Source organism: Phaenicophaeus curvirostris, unplaced genomic scaffold (assembly GCF_032191515.1).
Source record: "Phaenicophaeus curvirostris isolate KB17595 unplaced genomic scaffold, BPBGC_Pcur_1.0 scaffold_93, whole genome shotgun sequence".
NCBI lineage: Eukaryota > Metazoa > Chordata > Aves > Cuculiformes > Cuculidae > Phaenicophaeus > Phaenicophaeus curvirostris.
In genome coordinates this window covers 441,577-465,503 of record NW_027206715.1, presented here as the reverse complement: position 1 = coordinate 465,503, position 23,927 = coordinate 441,577, and the positions used below count along the sequence as shown (strand labels likewise).

The window sequence follows — 23,927 nt, the reverse complement described above, 5'->3', positions numbered from 1 at the left end:
GGTCACACATGTTGGGGTCACAGGGCTGGGGGGGGGCAAAGGGACACGGGGGGGGGGGTCTTGAGGGGGGTAAAGGGACACGGGGGGGGTCTTGGGGGGGGGTGTCACTCACGAAGACGGCTCCGCGCAGCAGGTCGGGGACTGTCATGGGCAGGAACCCCTGGTTTGGGGGGGGGGGGAAAGGCACTCAGGCCCCCCCCCCCAATTTTAAACCCCAATTCGCCTCCCTTTGCCCGCCCCCCGACACCATTTGCTCCCCCAGCCCCTCAATTGCCCCCCCAGGACCCCAATTCCCCCCCCCTTTGCCCCCAATTCACCCCCTTTTACCCCCCAAGACCCACGTTCCCCCCCCTTTCACCCCATTAGGACCCCTCTTTGCCCCCCCCAGGACCCCAATTCACCCCCTTTTGCCGCCCAAGACCCACGTTCCCCCCCCTTTCACCCCCCCCTAGGACCCCTCTTTGCCCCCCCAGGACCCCAATCCCCCCCTTTGCCCCCCAATTCACCCCCTTTTACCCCCCCAGGACACCAATTCTCCCCCTTTTACCCCCAAGACCCACGTTCCCCCCCCCTTTCACCCCCCTAGGACCCCTCTTTGCCCCCTAATTCACCCCCTTTGACCCGCTCAGGACCCCAATTCCCCCCCCCAATTCCCTTTTACCCCCCCAGCCCCCCAAAATCCCCCCCCCCGTACCCTGGGGAGCAGCTTGCGGAGGGCGAAGGCGACGAGGCCGTGCTGGAGCAGGGCCCCCCCCCCGCACAGGTAATAGGAGCGATGGCCCGACACGTGCGACAGGCGCCTGCACACGCGTGTCGGGGGGTCACACGCGTGTGCGAGGCCAGGAGGGGGTCACACACATGTTTGGGGGGTCACACACGCGTGTCAGGGGCATTCACACGCATTTCGAGGGGGGTCACACGCATGTCAGGGAGGTCACACGTGTGTGCGAGGCACGAGGGGGGGGGTCACACACGTGTGCAAGGCACAGGGACGGGGGTCACACGCGTGTGCGAGGCCAGGAGGGGGTCACACACATGTTTGGGGGGTCACACACGCGTGTCAGGGGCGTTCACACGCATTTTGAGGGGTATCACACGCGTGTCGGGGGGGGTCACATGCGTGTGCGAGGTCAGGAGGGGGTCACACGCGTGTTTGGGGGGGGTCACACACACGTCAGGGGCGTTCACACGCATTTCGAGGGGGGTCACACGCGTGTCAGGGAGGTCACACGTGTGTGCGAGGCACAGGGAGGGGGTCACACGCGTGTGCGAGGCTCGAGGGGGGGTCACACGCGTGTCTCACCGCTGCCGGATGATGTCGAGTCGCTCCCCCAGCTCCAGGTGCCCCCGCGGGGGGAAATCGAACACTGGGGGGGGGGGGGGAATTTCTTACTCCTAGGAACAACCCCCCCGCTTTCCCACCCCCATTTCCAACCCCTTTTCTTACCCCAGACCCCAAATTTCTCTCCTTTTGCCCCAAATTCCCACCCCTCTAACCCCCCCAGAGCCCCAATTTCCCCCCTTTAGCCCCCCCAGACCCCCAATTCCCTCCCTTTTGCTCCCAATTCTCCCCCTTTGCCCCCCAATTCCCCCCTTTTGCCCCCCCACCCCAATTTCCCCCCCGTTTGCCCCCCAGTTCCCCCCCTTTGCACCCCCAGTCCCCCCACTTTTGGCCCCCCAGACCCCAATTTGCCCCCAATTCTCCCCCAATTCTCCCCCTTTGCCCCCCAATTTCCCTTTTGCCACCCCAGACCCCAAATTTCTCCCCCTTTGCCCCCATAGTCCCCCCCCTTTTGACCCCTCAGACCCCTAATTCTCCTCCTTTTGCCCCCCCAGACCCCAATTGCCCCCTTTTACCCCCCCATTTCTCTTTTTGCTCTCCAATACCCCTTATTTGCCCCCCCAGACCCCCTATTTTTCCCTCTTTGCCCCCCCAGACCCCCTATTTTTCCCTCTTTGCCCCCCAGACCCCCATTTCCGCCCCCCGTACCTGGTTTCTCCCCCACCACCTCCACCACCCGCGCTTGGCTCTCGTCACCCACCGGCTGCGGGGGGGCACAAGGAGATCAGGGAGGGGATTTGGGGGGGGCCTGGGGGTTTTGGGGGGCAAAAGGGAGGGGGTCTCAGGGTTCTGCCCCCCCCCCACCTCAGTAGGGGCTGTCAGGGAGGGGTTTGGGGGGATGTGGAGGTGACGCAGGGGAGTTGGGGGGGACGCAGGGGAGTTTTTGGGGGGGATCCTAGGGGTTTTGGGGTCCTGGGGGGGGGGCAGGGTTTTTTGGGGGGGTCCCTCACCGCCTCGGGGTGCGTGCGGTTGGGGAGCTGCAGGGCTCTGACGTAGAAGCGCTCGTCCAGCTCGGCTTCCTCCGCCTGCAGCTCCTGCAGCTGCAGCCGCAGCTGCCGCCCCTGCGCCCGCAGCGAGGAGAATTCGGGGTCCTGGGGGGGAAACGGGGGGGCAGAGGGGGGGGAGGAGGCTGTTGGGGGGTCCCCGAGCACCCCCACCCCTCATCACCCCGTCCCCTCCTGCCCTACCGCCTCCGTCGGCTTCTGGTGAGCGGCCTGGGGGGAGAAATGGGGGTCAGGGGAGGAAAATGGGGGGGTCCTGGGGATGTTTGGGGGATCCTGGGGGCGTTTAGGGGGTCCTGGGGGCATTTAGGGGGTCCTGGGGGGCGCCTGGGGAGGGTTTTGGGGGGGTTCCAGGGGTCTCAGGGGGGTGGGGGGCATTCTGGGAGGTCTCATGGGGTTCAGGGGAGGTTCTCAGGGGGGTCTCAGAGGGGTTTGGGGGGCTCCTGGTGGCGGGGGGGGGCTCGTTGGGTTTGGGGGGGGTCAGAGGGGTTGCGGGGTGCTGGGGTGGCCTCATGGGGTTTAGGGGGAGTCCTGGGGGGTCTCCTGGGGTTTTGGGGGGGGGATCTCGGGGAGGTTGGGGTGGCCTGGGGGGGTCTCAGAGGGGTTTGGGGGGGTCTCGTGGGGTTTGGGGCGGTTCTCAAGGGGGGTTTAGGGGTGCTGGGGGGGTCTCATGGGGTTTAGGGTGGGTTCTGGGGGAGTCTCCTGGGGTTTGGGGGGGATCCCGGGAGGTTGTGAGGTCCTGGGGGGTCTCAGAGGGGTTTGGGGGGGGCTCAGGGGGGTTTTGGGGTGCTGGGGTGCCTCATGGGGTTTGGGGGGGGGGTTTCGGGGGGTCCCCTCACCATGAGGGCCCTCACGCGCTGGGCCACGAAGTCCTTCTGCTGCTGCAGGTGACGGATGCGGCTCCGCAGCTCCTGCAGCCGCGACCACGTCTGCACCTGGAGGGGGGGGGGGGGGGGCAAAGTGTGGGGGGGCTGGGGGCGAGTGACCCCCCCCTCCAGCGCCCGATCCCTCCTCAGGGCCCTCCCAGTGCTCCCAGTTCCCCTCCAGTGCCCCCAGCCCCCTCCAGCCTCTCCCAGTCACCCTCCCAGTCTCTCCCAGCCCCCCCAGTCTCTCCCAGCTCTCCTAGTCCCCCTCCCAGTGCCCCCAGTCCCCCTCCCAGCTCTCCCATTCCCCTCCAATCTCTCCCAGTCACCCTCCCAGTGCCCCTCCCAGCCCCCCCAGTCCCTCCCAGCTCTCCTAGTCCCCCTCCCAGTGCCCCCAGTCCCCCTCCCAGCTCTCCCAGTCCCCTCCAATCTCTCCCAGTCACCCTCCCAGTCTCTCCAGCCCCCCCAGTCCCCTCCCAGCTCTCCTAGTCCCCCTCCCAGTGCCCCCAGCCCCCTCCAATCTTGACCAGTCCCCCTCCCAACACTCCCAGTCCCCTCCAATCTCTCCCAGACCCCTTCCCATTTCTCCCAGTGCCCCTCCCAGCACCCCCAGCCCCTCTCAGCTCTCCTAGGCCCCTCACATCTCTCCCAGTCCCCCTCCCAGTCTCTCCCAGTGCCCCCAATCCCTCCCAGTCCCCTCCAATCTCGCCCAGCCCCCCTCCCAGCACTCCCAGTCTCTCCCAATGCCCTTCCCAGCATCCCCAGTGCCCTTTCCCAGCATCCCCAGTGCCCTCCCAGCATCCCAGTCCCCTCCCAGCATTCCCAGTGCCCCCCCGGCCCCTCACGATCTCTCTCAGCTCGGGCCCCCTCATGGCCCCCCTCCGCCGCTCCAGCTCCGCCTCGCTCAGCGCCTCCACCTGCAGCTGCGGCCTGGCGCTCAGGCCCTCGCGCACGTGCTCGTACAGCCGGCTCCGCGCCGGGACCCCTGGGACCCCCGGGACCGACCCCGGGACCCCCGGGACCGGCCCCCCCGCCGCCGCCGCCCCCCGCCAGCCCCGCCACCCCCCTCAGCGCGCGCCGCCACGCCATGGCGCGCGCCCGCCGCGCCCACGTGACCCGCGATGGCCACGCCCCCTCCCTGTGCTGGCCACGCCCCCTCCAGGAGCTCCTACGTTAGCGGTGGCCACGCCCCCTCGAAAAGCGCGCCCCTCCCCGCCGTGGCCACGCCCCCTCCCCGCCGTGGCCACGCCCCCTTGGGCTCCCGCCCAGAGCTCCAGTTCCACCCCTCCCGATCCCAAGATCCACTCCCAGTGTCCCCAGCTCCCCCCAACGCCACTGCCCCCCAATCCCTTCCAGTGCCCCCAAGTGACCCCAAACCCCCTCCCTGTGCCCCAAACCCTGTCCCTGTGTCCCCAAATCCCGTCCCAGTGTCCCCAAACCCCGTCCCAGTGCCCCCAAATCCCCTCCCAGTGCCCCCAAACCCCCTCCCCGTGCCCCCAAGTGACCCCAAACCCTCTCCCACTGTCCCTGAATCCCCTCCCAGTGCCCCCAAATCCCCTCCCAGTGCCCCCAAGTGACCCCAAACCCTCTCCAGTGTCCCTGAATCCCCTCCCCGTGCCCCCAAATCCCCTCCCCGTGCCCCCAAGTGACCCAAACCCTCTTCCAGTGTCCCTGAATCCCCTCCCAGTGCCCCCAAACCCCGTCCCAGTGCCCCCAAACCCCGTCCCAGTGCCCCCAAATCCCCTCCCAGCCCCCAAACCCCGTCCAGTGCCCCCAAACCCCGTCCCAGTGCCCCCAAGTGACCCCAAACCCTCTCCCAGTGTCCCTGAATCCCCTCCCAGTGTCCCCGAATACCCACAAATGCCCCCAGTGCCCCCAAACCCCATCCCAGTGCCCCAAATCCCCTCCCAGTGCCCCCAAACCCCCTCCCAGTGCCCAAAATCCCCTCCCGGTGCCCCCAAACCCCCTCCTGGTGCCCAAAATTGCCTCCCGGTGCCCCAAAATCGCCTCCCGGTGCCGCCAAATGCCCCCAAACCCCCTCCCACTGTCCCAAAATCCAGTCCCAGTGCCCCCAAATGCCCCTACCCCAACCCCAGGGCCCCCAAATCCCACGTCAGTGCCCCCAACCCCCCCCCCAGTGCCCCCAAATGCCGTCTAGGCCCTTTCCCACTGTCCCCAAACCGCCTCCCAGTGCCCCCAAATCCCCATAAGCCCCTTCCCACTGCCCCCAAATCCCCTCCCAGTGCCCCCAAACCCTCTCCCACTGTCCCCAAATGCCCCCAAACCCCCTCCCAGTGCCCCCGAATGCCCCTAGGCCGCTTCCCATTGTCCCCAAATCCCCTCCCAGTGCCCCTGCCGCCCCAGACACCGCTCCACACACACGTACAGTGACAACATTTAATGTCCCTGAGGCAGTATCACTCCTCTCCCCCATCCCTGCTCTGGACAATCCCATTCCAGAGGGAGAACTTCTCTCTCCTGAAGGGGAATCCCATTCCAGAGGGAGAACCGCTCCCTCCCGGAGAAGAATCTCATTCCAGAGAAAGAACTGCTCCCTCCCGAAGGAAAAAAGCTATTTCAGAAAGAGAATGCTCCCGTCTCATACGATTCTATGACTCTCCTGAGGGAAAATCCTGTTCCAGAGGGAGAAGCGCCTCCCTGTGCTGGGAGAATCCCATTCCAGAGAGAGAACTGCTCCATCCCGGAGCAAAATCCCATTCCAGAAAGAGAGCTGCCTCCCCGCGCTGGGAGAAATCCCGCTCGGGAAGCGAATCCGCCCCTTTCCCGCTGGAGGGCCGCTCGATCCCCCCGATTCCCTCATTATTTCTTCTTCTTCTGGACGTGGGCGCAGTCGTACTTGCCGCGGACGATGGTGAGCTTGACGCCGGGCAGGTCCTGGGTGCGGCCGCCCTGCACCAGGACGACGTGGTGCTCCTGCAGGTTGTGGCCTTCTCCGGGGATGAAGCAAACCACCTCCTTGCCGGAGCTGAGCCGGACGCGGGCGCACTTGCGGTTGGCGGAGTTGGGCTTCTTGGGCTTGCGGATCAGGTTCTTGACCACCACCCCCTTGATCTGGGGGCGGCCCGAACGTGGCCCCCACTTTGGGAGGGGGATGTTTGGGGCGGCCTTGACGGTGCATCTGGGGCAGGGTGGCCATCCCGGCCGAGCCGGGAGCCAACGGAGCCAACGGAACCGAGACGGAGCTGCCGGAGAGCCAGAGCGGAGCCGCGGCTGCACGGGGAGAGAGAGAGAGCGGTGAAATGGGGGACGAGGGGAGGGGGAGATGGGGGTAAAGGGAGAGGGGAGGAGGAGAAAAGGGGGGGAGGAAGGGGATGGGGGGGTAAAGGGAGAGGGAATGGGGAGGAAAGGGGGGCAAAGGAAGAGGGAATGAGGAAAAATGGGGGGCAGGAGGCAAAGGGAGAGGGGAAATGGGGGGAGGAAGGGGATGGGGGCAAAGGGAGAGGGGAGGGGGGAAACTGGGGAGTAGGGAGTAAAGGGAGAGAAAATGGGGGGCAAAGGGAGAGAGGGGAGGAGGAGAAAAGGGGGGGAGGAAGGGGATGGAGGAACAAAGAGAAAGAAAACGGGGATAAAAGGGGGGCAAAGGAAGAGGGAATGAGAAAAATGGGGGGCAGGAGGCAAAGGGATAGAAAATGGGGGGAAAGGGAGAGGGGAGGAGGAAAACGGGGGTAGGGAGCAAAGGGAGAGGAAATGGGGAGGAAAGGGGGGCAAAGGGAGAGGGGAGGGGGAAAAATAGGGGGCAGGGGGCAAAGGGAGAGGAAATGGGGCGGGAGGGGAATGGGGGTGAGGGAAACGGTGGGAACGAGGGGAGGGAAGGAGGGGGAAAATGGGGGGATCACGGGATGAAGGGAGGGGAACGGGGAGAATGGGGGAGGAGGGGAATGAGAGAGGAGGGGGATGAGGGAGGAGGGGGAGGAGGGGATCGCGGGGTGAAGGGAAGGGAACGAGGGCAGGGAAAGGGTCGAACAAGGACCCGGGGTGGGGGGGCCACGCACCCGCGCGGCGCAGCCAGGCCGCGGCGCCCATCACGGCTCGCAGCGGCATCCTCGGCAGCGGCGGGGCCTGCGGGAGGAGGAGGAGGAGGCGGAGGAAGAGGAGGAGGAGAAGGAAGAGGAGGAAGGGCCGCTCAGCGCCGTCAAGGACCCCCCCCCGTCCCCTCAGGGCGCCGCCATCTTGGAGCCTTCCCGCCCTGCCTCGCTCCCACGTGACCCCGCCCCCTCCCACGTGACCCCGCCCCCTTTCCCCTCAGGCCCGCGGGGGGCGGGGCCTGTTGCCGGGGCAACGCGGGGGGCAGGGCGGGTGCCCGGATGTGGCTCGCTCGCAAGATGGCGGCGGCCGAGTGAGGGGAGAGGAGGGGAGGGGTGGGGGGGGGTGTGAGAACGGCGGCGCCCGGAGCTCGAGCTGAGGGGTGAGACGGCGGGAGAGGTGGGGGGGAGGGCAGGAGAGAGGAGGGGGGGTCGAGGGAATGGGGGGCCGGGAGTTTGGGGGGCCGGGGGGGGGGCGAGGAGTGAGGGGTTTGGGGGGGAAAGGGGGGGATTAGGGGGCTGGAGGGAAGGGGGGGCTGGAGGGGTGAGGAAATGAGGGATTTGGTGGGGGAAGGAGAGGAGTTAGGGGGCTGGGGGAGTGAGGAGTGAGGGATTTGAGGGGAAAAAGGAGGAATTAGGGGGCTGGAGGGAAGAGGGGGCTGTGGGGGATGAGATGGGAGGGAATTGGGGGGACCTGGGGGGAAGAGGGGTTAGGAGGGGCGAGGAGTGAGGGATTTGAGGGGAAAAAGGGGGTATTAGGGGGCTGGAGGGAAGAAGGGTCTGTGGGGGGTGAGATGTGAGGGATCTGGGGGGCCTGGAGGGAAGAAGGATCTGTGGGGGGTGAGATGTGAGGGATTTGGGAGGGCTGGAGGGAAGGGGGGGCTGTGGGGGTGAGGAGTGAGGGATTTGAGGGGAAAAAGGGGGAATTAGGGGGCTGGAGGGAAGGGGGGGCTGTGGGGAAAGAGGGGGGGGCTGTGGGGGTCAAGGTGTGAGGGATTTGGGGGGGAAAAGGGGGAATTGGGGGGTGGGAATCTAGGAGCTGCACGGCCTCAGGGGTCCCGGGGAAAGTGGGGAGAGGGCTGGGGGGTGTCGAGGCCTGGAATTCCAGGTGGGAAGGGCCGGGCTTGGGCTCTGCTTCCATCCCCAATCCCACGGGGAGCTGCTCCTCACGGAATTCCCTTCCTCTCCCGCAGTGTCGGTCGGCGCGAGGATCCCGGCATGCACGGCTGAGGCGGAGAAGACTTTTCCCTCCTTGCAGGTAGGAGATGAGATTCCAGACGAGTCAGGGGCTTGCGGAGCTCGTTGGGAATCGCATTCCTGCCTGCGATCCCTCTCCTGCTTCCCAAACGCTGAAGGGAGGAAATCCAGGAGAAGTGTGGTTGCCGTCAGGTTTAGGCTGGAGCCGTCGGAGCCGCTCTGGGTTGTAGAGAGTGGATCGGATGGGATCGGCTTGCGGGATGCACGGAAAACCATCCTGGAATTATTTTTCCTGCTGTCTGTCGCCTCTGCTCTGTGGTTTTTTGTCTTCTTGGCCTTCCCGGGGTGCTGGGTGAGGCCCGAGTCCCCGGGATCGGTTTTCCCGTTGGTGTTGGGCCTGTAGTTCGGATGTGCCGAGCCCGTGGCGCTCCAGGCTGCCTTCAAATCCTTGGAAAACGGGAAATTGTCCCTGTTTTCCACACCGGGAGGAGGATGAGGATAGAAATCACCATCTCCGAGCTTCCCTCCGCCCTTGGCGTCACCGGACGCGCCCGGGGGAGCCGGGAGTTAGGACGGAGTGGGCGCCGGCGGAGTTTTTGGGCCGTGAAATGAGGGACTCATGGAATTCCATTCCCTGTATCCGCACGTGTGCCTGGCTGGATGCATCCCGGTTCCCTGACCTTCTTTCCTCCTGGTTCCTGGTGCCAGAGGCGCCACGGTCGGCTGAGAAGGTGGAGACCGCGAGAAGAGAGCGTTTGGGAGGCATTCCTGGTGGAGTTTTCCATTTAATTTATGGAATTTTGAATACTGGAGTGAGGAACTTGGCTCCTGCCCTGTGCAGCGGACTCCCAAACCATCGCAAAGTGGATTTGTTGGGGTTATCCGTGGATTTATGAGGGATATACGTGGATTCAGGAGGGGTAGCCAGCTCGGGGCTGACTTTTAAGGCAAGCGTCCGTGTTTCCGGATCGGGAATAAACCCGGGATGCGTGTGGATCGCTGTGGGATGGCGCTGGGATCTCTGGCTTCCAGGCTGGAGGAGACACAGCAGAAAGGGAAGCATCCAGGGCTGCTCCCTCTGGAATCGCGGTGCCAAGCGCCACGGCCGAGCTTTGATGTTCCGCCACGTCCAGCAGGCCGGAATGTTTGCTTTGGGAGAGCAGGATTAAAGCGACGGATCCCTTTGATCCTGCTGTTTGGCGCCTCTGGAAGCGGGAGGATCCGCGCAGGGGCTCCTCGGCGCTGCGCGTGCTTGGAATTCCAGGCTTCCTCACCCGTTCGGCGTCCGCCGGTGGAGAGCGGGGTCCGAGAAGCACAAATCCATCCGGCAGCCTCGGCCGGATCCTGGTTTTTGGCCCACGGAGCGGCTCGGACGCCTCTCCTGCTCTTGGAACGTCGCCACTCCCTGCCAGCTCCGCTGCTTCGGCTCGCGCAGAGCCGGCCGGGCCAGTCCAACCCGCCCGCCACACGTCCCGGCGCTTCCGCCTTCGCCTCGGCTGGAAGAGGCTCTGCCCCGTCTCCTTCGGGATCTTCCGTGTCCGTGGGGAATGTGAATCCCGGCTTTTCCAGCCCTTTCGGCGGCGATCGGCAGGTACGGAGTCTTCTCGGATCCCCACCCGGCGCTCGGGGCCTTAAAAGAAGCCGCGAGGAAAAGGCCGGAGGATTTTGTTGCTGGAGAAATGGGGAAGGCCGGAGCGAGGCTGCCGGAGCAGTTTATTGCTGGAGAAACGGGAATAGAGGGGAACACGCAGTGGGGAGACGAAGGCTTTGGGTTAGCCGCTGCTTCCCTGTTTTCTGTAGATAGTTTGGAATTCTGGAGTGCGAGCGCAGCCTGCCCTGGCATCCGGGAGGGCTGAGCCGGGAGCAGAGCTGATCCGAGAGATTCTTGGCTCTGAGGCGATCCCGGGATGCGCTCCCACAGCGGGAAGAGACAGGGACCGAGGCTTGGGAAGCCGGAGAGGGTTGGGAAGACCCGGCCTGGGTTGGGATCCTCCATCCCGGTGATGCCGGGATCACCCTGCCTGCTCTGCACCGGCTCCCACTGCTCCTCCGAGCTTGGAACCTGTGGAATTGGAGTGGAACCGGTGTCAGGAAAGATTCATTCCTCTCTCTGTTGTCGTTCCCCTGATCCCGCATCCTCCCGATGGGATTCCGGGGAAGCCCGACCAACAGCCCTGCGCTGGGCAGCGGATAATTTGATCTGTGAATATTCCGGAAGAGAATAAAGCCGAGGAAAAGGAGCCGCGCTTTTCCGTGCCGGCGCTTCTGGACCCGGCTTGTGGAATTAACCGGCCACTGGCTGCTTTGCTTCCAAAGCTGCTGCCTGCCCGGTTCCCGGATCCGATTCTGCTTCTCCTTGAACCCCTCAGAGCCTCTGGCTCCTCTCCCGCTTTCCCTCCCTCGTGATGCCTCCTCAGTTCAACGGCAGCGACGTTCCCGGTCCTGGAATACGGTAATTCCGGCTGTTAAACCGCGGGGCCGGTGTTCGTGGCTGCGTCGGACACGCTGAGGTGGTGGGAAGCGGCTCTCCCGGAGCGGGGAGCGAGCAGGATGGCATCCGCTTGGTGAGCGGCTTTGGGATACGCCGTGGTTAACCCCCGTGCCGCTCGGTCTCCGGAATCCGGAGAGGGAAGAAGAGGAAAGGCCGGCATTCCCGGTGGGATCCCAGCAGTGGGAGCCTCGGGCGTCTTCCCCCGCCTCCCGTGTGGTTTTGCTGGAGTTGCCGCGTCCCTGGTGTCCCGATCCCTCCCTCCCTCCTCCTTGGGATCGCGGGAAGGGGATGGGGAAGGTGAAGGATCCGCCTGGATTTGAATTCTAACCAGGATGGTTTGGGAGCGGGAAACGCCGCGGGGGAGCTCTCGGAGCGGCAGGGAATCCTGTTTTCCTGGGAAGCCCGTTTGGATGGGAAGGAAATGGGGGGAACCTAAAAGGAAGGGGAAATCGGAGCCTGATATCCGTGTGGCTTGGGATTTGGGCAATCGGAAGGGGATATTCTGGCTTGCTCCTTGCTCCCAGGGTCCTGCCAGAGCCCCCCAGCTCCGCCGATTTCCAATTCTTCTTTTATTCCCTTACGCCCCGTGTGATTCCAATGGTTTCCGAGTGCTCCGTGTCTCAGAATCCGACTGGAAAGCCCCACGTGGAGCTGCTTGGTGCTGGGGCTCCGGGAGCCCCTCCGGCTCGATCGGGAGTTGGTGAACCTGGCTGCGCCACGGATTTATCCTTAGGGAGAGGGGCAAACGGGCACCGCTCCGGGATCCTACGGGATCCACGTCCCACTGATCGCGCCAGCGAACGCTCCGGTCTCTCTGCCTTCGATTTCACGGGAGGGAAGGAATCCCCTTCCTGCTCCTTTCCCATCCTTTTCCACCCTTTTCCCTTTCTTTTCCGCTTGAACGGTGCTGGGAAACTTGCGGCTTTCGGAGCTGGGAAATGTTCTGCTCGGGTTTGTTTGCTCTGGGCCGGACGCATTCGTTAATGGCTGACGAATTAACGAGGTAAAGGGAATCTGACCTGGGAATGCAGCCTGGATCGGGAATGGGGGGGATGCAGACCCGCTCCTAACCCCTCCATCTCAGCTTTCCCCCTCTGAACTCCGAAGGGATGATTTTGGGGATAATCTGAGGCTTAACGAGCGACGTCGGGGCGCTCCGGTTGCCCGGGGTGAATCCTCCAGGTGCGTTTTCCTTGGAAAACCCCAAATGAGCTGGTTTTAAGCATCCCCCTCAAAATCAAGTGGACGCCGGCACTCGGAAGCTGTGGGAGCCGCTTGGATTCCTGCTGCTCCAGTGCAGGGATGAGCCGGAGCTGCCCCCGCTCCGAGCTGGTTTTAGAGCCTGCGAGGTAAAGTTCCTCTGCCTCGGGACGGCTGGGAAGCTGCCAGCGGCTCCGTTTATCCCTAATTAACGTGTTTGCCGGGACACGGAGCGGGTCAGGATGCAACCGGAGCTCGGCTGTGCCACAAAAAACCGGAGAGCCCCGCGATGAGCAGGTGAAATAGGGATTGTGAGGGAGCTGGACTCATCCCGGTTCCTTGGGATGGACGGGAAGGCATCCAGCTGGAGGAAAACGTTCCAAATGGATTGGGAATCTCAACGATTGGGAACGCTGGAGAGCCGGGAACGCCAGAGCTGCTGGAGTCAGGATTTCCTGCACGGAGAAGGGGATTGTTTGGAGCTGTTGAGTTTCACACCAGGCGTCGGAAGCGGGTTCCGGAGACTCAAATGGTCGGAAACAACCCCGATGGGCAGCTGGGGGCAGTGAAAGTGGGAAAAACGGGATCCGCTCCAGGTCTGCAAAGGGTGAGGGGTCGGATCCGGGTCCAGATGGAGTGAGAGGTTGGATCCGGACACGTCTCCATCACCCTCTGCGTCCCGAAGGAGCCGGTAATTCCAGGGCTCAGCTGGGTTTGGCAGCTCCCGGCTGCACTGCCGGCGTTGCCCTCCGGAGCGCCAGGCTGGCAATATCCAGCACTACCAGTCTTTCCGGGTGTTTCCATGTGGATGGGGCTGGAGCCGCTTTTCCTGGGGACAGAAATTAGCATTTTGGGTCGTTCTGAAGCTTCAGGAAGCATCGCTTGGAATGTCAGCCGAGCCGTGGTGCGCGGGCTCCCTTTATCCCGAGCCGTCCCGTATCCATCAAAACCTGATCTACTTGGCTTTTCCCAAGAATTCCTTCCTTTCCCCTCCCGCTCCCAGGTCGGGAAGAGCAGAGACAGTTGATTTCCACCCTCAGCTCCGAGACAGAGAAACAATTAAAAGCAAAACAAGCTGCGGTTGTTGGTTTGAGAGCGTTTTGCCAGCGCTCCGGGTGGGATCGATGCGAGCGGAGAGGGCTGCGGCATTCCGATGGCGTAAACAAGCCTCCATTGTCCCTGGCTGTAAACACCGGGAAAATCAGCGCTGGGATCCGCCCTGGGAGCCTGGGAATGGCCTCGGATGCGCCGCAAGGGAACCGGGCTTGGAAATGAGGAGCTCCCGAAAGATCCTTGTGGGTTTGGGAACGCCGTGAGGAGTCCAAGCTGCTGTTGTGCCGGGATTCACGGAGCTTCCCGGAGCGTGTGGCCCTGGGAGCGGCTGGTGGAGCCCTCGGAGTGGACGTTGGATCACTTGGAGCCTCCAGAGTGGCAGTTGGGACTTTCAAAGCAAGGGTTGGAGCCCTCAAAGCAAGGGTTGGAGGTCTTGGAGCAGCAGCTGGAGCCCCTGGAGGAACAGTTGGAATCCTTGGAGCCCTCGGAGCGAGGTTTGGAGCCCTCGGAGCGAGGTTTGGAGCCCCCGGAGTGGCACTTGGATCCCCCAGAGTGGCAGTTGGAGCCCTCGGAGCGAGGATTGGAGCCCTCAAAGCAAGGGTTGGAGCCCCCAGAGTGGCAGTTGGAACCCTTGGAGCGAGGATTGGAGCCCCCAGAGTGGCAGTTGGAGCCCTCGGAGCGAGATTTGGAGCCCTCAGGGTGAGGTTTGGAGCCCCCAGAGTGGCAGTTGGAACCCTCGGAGCGAGGATTGGAGCCCTCAAAGCAAGGGTTGGAGCCCTTGGTGCAACAGTTGGAGGCCTTGGAGCAGCAGCTGGAGCCCCTGGAGGAGCAGTTGGAATCCTTGGAGCCCTCGGAGCGAGGTTTGGAGCCCTCGGAGCAGCAGTTGCCGAGCTCCAAGAGTGATTGCGGTGCCGTAAAACCTCTTGCAGCCTCAGCCCTGAGCCCTTGGCCGCTGGGATGTGGCTCCTGCGAGGCCTGAGCAGAGAGAAGCCTTGGATATTGCCGGCTCCGGCGGTGCCGAAGGGGATGGGGCCTTCAGGAGCCAAACTTCCCATGGGATCTCCTCGTGCGGGCAGGCTCGGGGCCCCGAGAGGCTCCTTGGTTCCTCTTCGCTTACTTTGATGAGCTCAGGAAGGAGAGGGGCGGCCAAACACATCTCCCCGTGGAATAAATTTGGGATAAGCAGGAGCGGCAAGGATTGAAGCGCGGCTGCGAGGCCGGGCGGGTGGCGAATCCCTCCTGGATGCGGAGCAGCCGGCGGTTATGGCGTTCCCTGTCTGGCAAGGAACGATTTTACCGGCCAACGAGAGCAGATCCTAAAGAAGGAGCTGGATTACGGCTCCCGCCGCGCTTCCCGGCTTCTCTGGGCCTTGTTTTGATCCCTGCTTTTCCCCTCCAGGTTTTCTAGCCGGCCTCGCCATGTTCAGCAAGAAGAAGAAGCGGATCGAGATCTCGGCTCCCTCCAACTTCGAGCACCGGGTCCACACGGGATACGACCAGCAGGAGCAGAAGTTCACGGGGCTGCCCCGGCAATGGCAGGGAATCATCGAGGAATCGGCCAAGCGCCCCAAGCCGCTGGTGGATCCCGGCTGCATCACCGCCATCCAGCCCGGATCGCAGAAGGTAGGCAGCCTCCCGGCCGTTGGGGCCGGCCAAGGCGGCTTTGGGGGGACCCTTCGGACGGTGGGTCCTGTTCCCGGGGCGCTGCCGAGCAGGTAAGGCGCCCGCTCGGGCTCTGATCCGGCAGAAACCTCTCCTGGCAGCTGGAAAAGCCCGTCCTGCAGGAAACCGCTAGGGAAACGGTGTCTGTTCCTTCCCATCCCACCCCGTCTCCGTGTGTTTTCCCAAGCCACCCTTCCCTCATCCCGTTCCCTCGGTCCCACGCCTGCCGGCTCCCTAATCCCGGCTCCCTAATCCCCCTCCGGGGCTGCGGTGCCGGCGATCCAGCGGCTCCGCTCGCTCGGCTGCTTGGCCCTGGATGATTCCGCTACCGCAGCCCAGGCCGCTGGGCTTTGTTCCGGAGCGCCGGGCTCCTCCGTTGAGGGAACGACCCGCTCCGAGGAGGAGGATGGGATAGAAAGAGCCGAGGAAGCCGGGCGGCGCTCGCTCGGATGCTTCCCGCAGGGAAAGGCGTCCTCCTGTCTGGAGGAAGGCGAGAGCTGCCCTCTGAGGGCTCCGATCCCTCCGGAGAGCTGGGATGCGGCCACCGCAACGCCCCGTGCGGCTTCCCGGTGGCTCGTCCTGCTGGGCTCCGCTCGTCCCGCTCTCCTGGCTCCGCACGGGCCTCAGAGCGATGGAGCGGGATCCGTTCCCTGCCGGGAAGCTCCCAGCGGCCCCGGGACGAGGCGGAACCCCTTCCCTTCTCCCAGCCCCGCAGCCTCCCTCCCCTCCGTCCCCACCAGGCATTTCATTTTCATTCCTTTTTTTTTATGTTCTTCCCTTTTTTTTTTTTTTTTTTTGTGTGTGTGTGTTTCCCTGTTTTCTTTTCTCCTGTTTGTCCGCCCGCTGTGTTCCCGTCCGCTTCCCGTTCCGTGTCCTGCTCCAAGACCATCGTGCGGGGCAGCAAAGCCGCCCGGGACGGCTCCCTCGCTTGGCTCCTGGACGAGTTTGAGACCATGTCCGTGTCCCGTTCCAATTCTCTGCGCAGGGACAGCCCCCCGGTCCCGCTCCGCCGCGACCACCTCTACCCGGAGAACGGCCTCGCCGAGGGCCCGGCCGCCGATCCCGCCGGGAGCCGCCACGAGAGCCGCCACGGGGCCGGGAAGCAGCCGGGCAAGGAGAGATCCCGGGAGCGGCAGGAGCCCCGCGCTCGGCACCAGGAGCCCGGCCCCAAACCCGGCGGCGGCGGCGGCGGCCGCCCCCCGCCCCCCGACTACCCCAAAGGCCCTTCGGAGCGGGACGGCTGGCGGGAATCTCCGGCCGACAGGGACTCCGGCGAGCCGGCCGAGCGCGTGGTGCGGCGGGAGCGCCCCGAGCCCGCCGAGCGCCCCAAATCCAGCCACGCCGGCCAGAGCAGCCCGCAGGGCCCCCGCGACAAGCGCCCCCTCTCCGGGCCTAATATCCGGACTCCCAACATTCCCGTCTCCGAGGGGGTGATGAAGACGGCTCAGCAGACGGGACGGCCCTTTAATACCTACCCGCGGGCCGAGACCGATCCCGGCAGAGCCGCCGCGGGTTCCCAGGTAAAGGTTTTCCCCCCCTGCTTCCCCTCTGCTCCGACCGGATCCGCTTGGCAGCGAGCGCTCCTTCCCCGAGGAGCTTTTCCCGGCTTTGCCTCTCCTGGAAAAGCCGCCTCTCTCCTTCGCTTCCTCCTAACGGGCTCCCGCGCTCCGGTTCAAGCTCGCACCGAAGACCCTGCGGCCGCTCTGCGCTTTCCGCCGCGGTGCCGGCGGCTCCGTCCTTCTCTCCGAAGCAGCTCCGGCTCCTCCGCCTTCTCCTTTCCCTTTTCTCGCTCTTTCCGAGCCTCTCCGAGCGCGAACTTGGCCTTTGTCAGCGCCCGGCTCCGCTCCCGCCCGTGCCGCTCGCTGGGTTGGGAGCCGCGGGTTCGGTGTCTCGGGATCGGTGGCCGATTCCCAGCTCCGGCCTCGCGCTTCCCGCTGCCTGACGTCGCTCTCTTCCCGCCTCCCCGCAGGCCGAGCCCCGACCGGGACGTTCGCAAGAGCCGGCGGCCAACGGCCCCGTGAGCGCCGCTGCCCCCCGCGCCCACCCTGCCGGCCCCCCGCGCCCCAAGGCCTCGGAGCCTCCGCTTCCCGGCATCGGCCCCCACGCCTCGGATCCGCAGCTCTCCCGCCAGCCCCCGGCCGGCACCGCGCCGGGGAAGCCGCCGCCGCCGCGCTCGCCCCAGCGCGAGCCCCAGCGCGTCTCCCACGAGCAGTTCCGGGCGGCTCTGCAGATGGTGGTGGATCCCGGAGACCCCCGCTCCTACCTGGATAACTTCATCAAGATCGGCGAGGGCTCCACGGGCATCGTCTGCATCGCCACCGTCAAGAGCTCCGGGAAGCTGGTGGCCGTCAAGAAGATGGATCTGCGGAAGCAGCAGCGGCGCGAGCTGCTCTTCAACGAGGTGGGGTGAGCGGGGCGCCCCGCCGGCTCGGCCGGAGCCCGCGTGAGTCGCCTTCCGGCCTCCCGTAACGGCTCCCGACCCGCTGCCGCGCTCCCTAGGTGGTGATCATGCGGGATTACCAGCACGAGAACGTGGTGGAGATGTACAACAGCTACCTGGTGGGCGACGAGCTCTGGGTGGTGATGGAATTCCTGGAGGGCGGCGCCTTGACCGACATCGTCACCCACACCAGGTACCGAGGGGCCGTCGGTGAGCGGCAGGGGATCGGAACGGGCCGGAGCCACGGGATGAGACCAGGAGCTTGGGGCACAACGACCCCGGGCAGCTCCAGGCGAGGGGGGAGAGCGGCTGGAAAGGGCCCTGGAGGAGAAGGACCTGGGGGGGTCGGTGGGACACGAGCCAGCAGGGGCCCAGGGGGCCAAGGAGGCCAAGGGCATCTTGGCTTGGAGCAGCCCCCCGGGAGGTTCTTCTCCCTCGGCCTCTGGGGAGACCCGACCTCGAATCCTGGGGGCAGCTCTGGGCCCCGAGGAGAACCTGGAGGGCCTGGAGCCTCCGGAGAAGAGACCGGAGCTGGGGAAGGGGCTGGAGAAGAAGAGGAGCGGCTGAGGGAGCTGGAGAAGAGGAGGCCGAGGGGAGAGCTCGTTGCTCTCTCCAACTCCCTGCGAGGAGGTTGTGGAGAGGAGGGAGCTGGGCTCTTCTCCCAAGGGACAGGACGAGGGGGAACGGCCTCCAGCTCCACCCGGGGAGCCTCAGATGGGACATCAAGAGAAGATTCTTCATGGAAAGGGGCCCTGGGCCCTGGAACAGGGAGGGGGTTGAGGCCCCTTCCCTGGAGGGTTTAAGGGGCGGGTGGACGAGGTGCTGAGGGACACGGGTCAGTGGTTGATGGGGATGGTTGGACTCCATGATCCGGTGGGTCCTTTCCAACCTGGTGATTCCCTGATTCTGTGAATCCCCCCTCATCCCCGTGCTCTCCGGCTTCCCGCCGTCTCCGTCCCTCCCCGCAGGATGAACGAGGAGCAGATCGCCGCCGTCTGCCTCGCTGTCCTGAAGGCCTTGGCCGTGCTGCACGCCCAGGGCGTCATCCACCGCGACATCAAGAGCGACTCCATCCTCCTCACGCACGACGGCAGGGTGAGCGCCGCCCCGGAGCCTCCGGAACCCCAGAGCCTCCGGAACCCCGCAGCTTCCGGAACCCCAGAGCCTCCGGAGCGCCGCCGAGCTCCTCACCGCTTTTCTTTGCAGGTGAAACTATCGGATTTTGGGTTCTGCGCCCAAGTCAACAAGGAAGTCCCGCGCCGGAAATCCCTGGTGGGGACCCCGTACTGGATGGCACCGGAGCTCATCTCCCGCCTGCCCTACGGCCCAGAGGTGGGAACGGGGGCTTGGGGCGGATTCGGGGAGCTGGGGGGGAATTTGTGGGGCGGATTGGATGGGGGCAGCTGGGGGGGACGTGGGGATGGATCTGGGGGCCACGAGGATGGATTTGGGGGACGTGGGTTGGATTTGGGGACATGGGTTGGATTTGGGGGCCACGAGGATGGATTTGGGGGCCACGAGGATGGATTTGGGGGACGTGGGTTGGATTTGGGGACATGGGTTGGATTTGGGGGCCACGAGGATGGATTTGGGGGACGTGGGTTGGATTTGGGAACATGAAGATGGATTTGGGGGACGTGGGGATGGATTTGGGGGACACGGGGTTGGATTTGGGGGCCACGAGGATGGATCTGGGGGACGTGGGGTTGGATTTGGGGGACATGGGTTGGATTTGGGGGACATGGGTTGGATTTGGGGGACATAGTTTGGATTTGGGGGCCACAAGGATGGATTTGGGGGACGTGGGTTGGATTTGGGGGCCACGAGGATAGATTTGGGGGACGTGGGTTGGATTTGGGAACATGAAGATGGATTTGGGGAACGTGGGGATGGATTTGGGGGACACGGGGTTGGATTTGGGGGCCACGAGGATGGATTTGGGGTCCACGAGGATGGATTTGGGGGACGTGGGTTGGATTTGGGGGACGTGGGTTGGATTAGGGGGCCATGAGGATGGATTTGGGGGACGTGGGGTTGGATTTGGGGGACGTGGGGTTGGATTTGGGGGCCACGGGGTTGGATTTGGGGGATGTGGGGACGGATTTGGGGGATGTGGGTTGTATTTGGGAATGTGAAGATGGACTTGGGGGCCACAAGCATGGATTTGAGGGCCACAAGCATGGATTTGGGGGACGTGGGGATGGATTTGGGGGACATGGTTTGGATTTGGGGGCCACGGTTTGGATTTGGGGGCCACGAGGATGGATTTGGGGGCCACGAGGATGGATTTGGGGGACGTGGGTTGGATTTGGGGGACGTGGGTTGGATTAGGGGGCCATGAGGATGGATTTGGGGGACATGGGGATGGATTTGGGGGCCATGAGGATGGATTTGGGGGACGTGGGTTGGATTTGGGGGACGTGGGGTTGTATTTGGGAGCCACGTGGTTGGATTTGGGGGATGTGGGGACGGATTTGGGGGATGTGGGTTGTATTTGGGAATGTGAAGATGGACTTGGGGGCCACAAGCATGGATTTGGGGGCCACAAGCATGGATTTGGGGGACGTGGGGATGGATTTGGGGGACATGGTTTGGATTTGGGGGACATGGTTTGGATTTGGGGGCCACGGTTTGGATTTGGGGGCCACGAGGATGGATTTGGAGGATGTGGGGATGGATTTGGGGGATGTGGGTTGGATTTGATGGATTTGGGGATGGATTTGGGGGACGTGGGCTGGTTTTGATGGCTGTGGGGATGGATTTGGGGGCCACGAGGATGGATTTGGGGGACATGGGTTGGATTTGATGGATTTGGGGATGGATCTGGGGACGTGGGCTGGTTTTGATGGCTGTGGGGATGGATTTGGGGGACGTGGTGATGGATTTGGGGGACGTGGGTTGGATTTGGGGGCCATGGGTTGGATTTTTGGATGCAGGGGTCAATTCTGGGGGGTCTTTGGGGATAGATTTGGGGGGTGGAGGGATGAATTCGATGGCCTCGGGGCCTGGCAGGTGGATATCTGGTCTCTGGGAGTGATGGTGATCGAGATGGTGGACGGGGAGCCCCCCTACTTCAACGAGCCGCCGCTCAAGGCCATGAAGATGATCCGGGACAACCTCCCTCCCAAGCTCAAGCACGGCCACAAGGTACGGCGAGGCCGGAGGGAGCCGGCGGAAGCTTCCGGAGCCGGGGAAAAACCCTCCCGGCTGCCTCCGACGCCGACGGGCCTCTCTTCCCGCAGGTCTCGCCCTCCCTCAAGGGCTTCCTGGACCGCATGCTGGTGCGAGACCCGGGGCAGCGGGCGACGGCCACCGAGCTGCTCAAGCACCCGTTCCTCGCCAAGGCCGGGCCCCCCGCCTCCATCGTCCCCCTCATGCGCCAAAACCGCCTGCGCTGAAGGCAAAACCGGACACGCCGACGCTTCCCGCCGCGCGCCGGGCCCGGAATCCTCTCCCGGCCTTGGGGACGAGGCCACCGGCGCTGCCGCTCCCCGGCGCGGATTTGGCACTGGGGGGGGGGCCCCGTTCGGGGCCGTCCTCCCCCTTTTTTCCTTCCGAATCCCGGTTTTCCTGGGGGGGGGGGACGGATTTCCCACCGCTCCGGCCCCGCGGCCACACTACTGATCGCCCCCCCCCTCCTCCCACACTACATTTTTGGGTCCTTTCGGGGTTTTCGGGTCGGTTTCCCCCCGTTTTGTTTTTTACCGGATCTATTTATATGGGGTTTTGTAACGCCGCGGGCTGGGGGGGCCCCGTGGGGAAGGGGGGGGGGGTCCGGCTGCTGCCCCCCCGGCTCCCGCCCCCCAATAAAGCGCCCGCCGGGTGGGAGCGGCTGCGGCCTCCGGGCTTTATTGGCGGCATCGGGCGGGGACGGGGAGCGCGGCAAAGACACCCCGAGAGCTGGCGGGGCTCGGCCTGGCTCGCTTCATCGACTCGCGGCGGCTCGCACACGTCTCGCCGTGTGGGCCAAGACCGACCTCTGGTGACCTGGTGGCCGCGCTGGCCTCGTCTCGGCCTCTGGTGACTCGTGTCGGCGCGTCTTGGTCTGGGTTGGCTCGCGTTGGCTCATATTGGCCGGTGTTGGCTCGTTTTGGCTCACATTGATGGTGTCTCGGCTCGTTTTGGCTCACGTTGATGGTGTCTTGGCTCGTTTTGGCTCACATTGACTGTGTCTTAGCTGCCATTGACTCATTTTGGCTCATGTTGATGGTGTCTTGGCTCATTTTGGCTCACATTGCTGGTGTCTTAGCCGCTGTTGAGTCATTTTGGCTCGCGTTGATGGTGTCTCAGCTCATTTTGGCTCACGTTGATGGTGTCTTGGCTCATTTTGGCTCATGTTGATGGTGTCTTGGCTCATTTTGGTTCATGTTGATGGTGTCTTGGCTCGTTTTGGCTCATGTTGATGGTGTCTTGGCTCGTTTTGGCTCATGTTGATGGTGTCTCAGCTCATTTTGGCTCACGTTGATGGTGTCTTGGCTCATTTTGGCTCACATTGACTGTGTCTTAGCTGCCGTTGACTCATTTTGGCTCACGTTGATGGTGTCTCGGCTCATTTTGGCTGACATGGATGGTGTCTTGGCTTGTTTTGGCTCACATTGATGGTGTCTTAGCCACCATTGACTCATTTTGGCTCATGTTGATGGTGCCTTGAATCATTTTGGCTCACATTGACGGTGTCTCAGCTGCCATTGGCTCGTTTTGGGTCACGTTGATGGTGTCTTGGCTCGTTTTGGCTCATGTTGATGGTGTCTTGGCTCATTTTGGTTCACGTTGATGGTGTCTCAGCTCGTTTTGGCTCACGTTGATGGTGTCTTGGCTTGTTTTGGCTCACGTTGATGGTGTCTTGGCCCGTTTTGGCTCACGTTGATGGTGTCTTGGCTCATTTTGGTTCATGTTGATGGTGCCTTAGCCACCGTTGACTCATTTTGGCTCATGTTGATGGTGTCTTGATTCATTTTGGGTCACATTGATGGTGTCTTGGCTTGTTTTGGCTCACGTTGATGGTGTCTTGGCTCATTTTGGCTCATGTTGATGGTGTCTTAGCCACCATTGATTCATTTTGGCTTACGTTGATGGTGTTTTGGCTCACGTTGATGGTGTTTTGGCTCATGTTGATGGTGTCTTGGCCCGTTTTGGCTCACGTTGATGGTGTCTTGGCCCGTTTTGGCTCACGTTGATGGTGTCTTGGCCCGTTTTGGCTCACGTTGACGGCGTCTCGCCCTCGCCGCCGCCCGCCTCAGTTACACTTGCAGTAGTACCCGCGGATGGCGTCGTCCCAGTCGCCCAGGAGCCCCCTCCTCACCTCCTGCAGCCGCGGCACCGCGCCGGCCGAGAAGCGCCGGGTGCTGCCGGCCTTGCCGCCGCGCGACCAGACGCTGAGCTCGCAGCGGGTGCCGACCACCAGCGAGGAGACGCGGGCGGCCCCAGCCGGAGGGCATGTGGGGCACGTCGGCCCCCGGCGGCACCGCCAGGCTGGCCCCCCCGCAGCACTGCTCGTAGTAGTCGCTGGCGTCGGCGTAGAGGAGGGCGCAGAGCTTCGACCCGTCGGCCGCGCGCAGCTCCGAGGGCTGCGGGCACTGGGCCCCCCCCGGCGACGCCAACGCCAGCAGCGCCAACAACGCCAACGCCATCGCGCCCCCCGGACGCGGCGAGCGCCCCCGCACATAAAGCCCCGGACAAGGACGCCCCGGGGGGGGCGGAGAGCGGCGTGGGAAGGGAGCAGGTGACCCCCCAGGGGCCCCCCCGGGCCCCCGCGTTCCAATGGGAATGGAGACGGGGCCCCCCCGGACCCCCCCCTTCTCTCCTTCCCATTGGGAATGGAAACGGGGCCCCCCCAGACCCCCCCTTCTCTCCTTCCCATTGGGAATGGAACCAGGCCCCCCCAGACCCCCCCCTTCTCTCCTTCCCATTGGGAATGGAAACGGGGCCCCCCAGACCCCCCCCTTCTCTCCTTCCCATTGGGAATGGAAACGGGGCCCCCCCGGACCCCCCCCTTCTTTCCTTCCCATTGGGAATGGAAACGGGGCCCCCCCGGACCCCCCCTTCACTCCTTCCCATTGGGAATGGAAACGGGGACCCCCAGATCCCTCCATTCACTCCTTCCCATAGGAACGGAACCAGGTGACCCCCCCCAGGGCCCCCCCAGACCCCCCCTTCACTCCTTCCCATTGGGAATGGAAACAGGGCCCCCCAGACCCCCCCTCATCCCTTCCCATTAGGAATAGAACCAGGTGCCCCCTCGGACACCCCCATTCCTGCCACCCCCCTTTCCCATCAGGAATGGCCTCAGGTGCCCCCCCCCCCATAGGAAAGGGTTCAGGTTCCTCCTTGGAAACCCCCCCAGGACCCCCCCCAGCTCCTTCCCCTTGGGAATGGAACCAGGTGCCCCCCCCCCCCCCATTCCTGCCCCCCCTCTTTCTTCCCCTTGGGAATGGAGCAAGTGGCCCCCCCAGGCCCCCCCCCCCGGTCCTGCCCCAGCTCCTCCTCCCCTTGGGAATGGAAACAGGGGCCCCCCGGACCCCCCCCTCACTCTTTCCCATACGAATGGAACCAGCCCCCCCCCCTTCCCACTGGGAATGGCCCCAGGTGTCCAGTATCTGCCCCCCCCCCCCGGGAAAACACCCACATGCCCCCCC

At 64.2% G+C, this 23,927-nt stretch overlaps 4 protein-coding genes across 4 annotated transcripts in view; 1 reads left to right on the top strand and 3 right to left on the bottom strand.

The window, feature by feature from the left end:
* Positions 1-4,226, bottom strand: part of SARS2 (seryl-tRNA synthetase 2, mitochondrial) — a 4,714-nt gene extending 488 nt beyond the window's left edge. The window contains exons 1-8 of the mRNA XM_069882229.1: positions 4,052-4,226; positions 3,183-3,278; positions 2,530-2,556; positions 2,293-2,433; positions 1,991-2,045; positions 1,304-1,367; positions 695-800; positions 109-160 (exon numbers count right to left, since the gene is read on the bottom strand). Of these exons, the coding sequence (XP_069738330.1) occupies positions 109-160; positions 695-800; positions 1,304-1,367; positions 1,991-2,045; positions 2,293-2,433; positions 2,530-2,556; positions 3,183-3,278; positions 4,052-4,078 (568 nt within the window). The 5' untranslated portion in view covers positions 4,079-4,226. The remainder of the gene's footprint in view (positions 1-108; positions 161-694; positions 801-1,303; positions 1,368-1,990; positions 2,046-2,292; positions 2,434-2,529; positions 2,557-3,182; positions 3,279-4,051) is intronic.
* A 1,363-nt stretch (positions 4,227-5,589) lies between these two features.
* On the bottom strand, positions 5,590-7,412 carry MRPS12 (mitochondrial ribosomal protein S12). The gene is given in 3 exon segments (XM_069882276.1): positions 5,590-6,290; positions 6,292-6,437; positions 7,220-7,412. Coding segments are annotated over 3 exon segments (459 nt in total). The 5' UTR covers positions 7,269-7,412; the 3' UTR covers positions 5,590-6,026.
* Positions 7,413-7,596: 184 nt separating this feature from the next.
* Positions 7,597-20,778, top strand: PAK4 (p21 (RAC1) activated kinase 4). The gene is made up of 10 exons (XM_069882243.1): positions 7,597-7,632; positions 8,443-8,507; positions 14,590-14,813; positions 15,737-16,372; positions 16,822-17,253; positions 17,352-17,485; positions 18,261-18,387; positions 18,499-18,624; positions 20,305-20,439; positions 20,535-20,778. The coding sequence occupies exons 3-10, from the start codon at positions 14,610-14,612 to the stop codon at positions 20,688-20,690; spliced, it is 1,950 nt and encodes a 649-aa protein (XP_069738344.1). The 5' UTR covers positions 7,597-7,632; positions 8,443-8,507; positions 14,590-14,609; the 3' UTR covers positions 20,691-20,778.
* Positions 20,779-22,528: 1,750 nt separating this feature from the next.
* Positions 22,529-22,922, bottom strand: SYCN (syncollin). The gene is given in 2 exon segments (XM_069882282.1): positions 22,529-22,714; positions 22,716-22,922. Coding segments are annotated over 2 exon segments (393 nt in total).
* Positions 22,923-23,927: the final 1,005 nt, after the last annotated feature.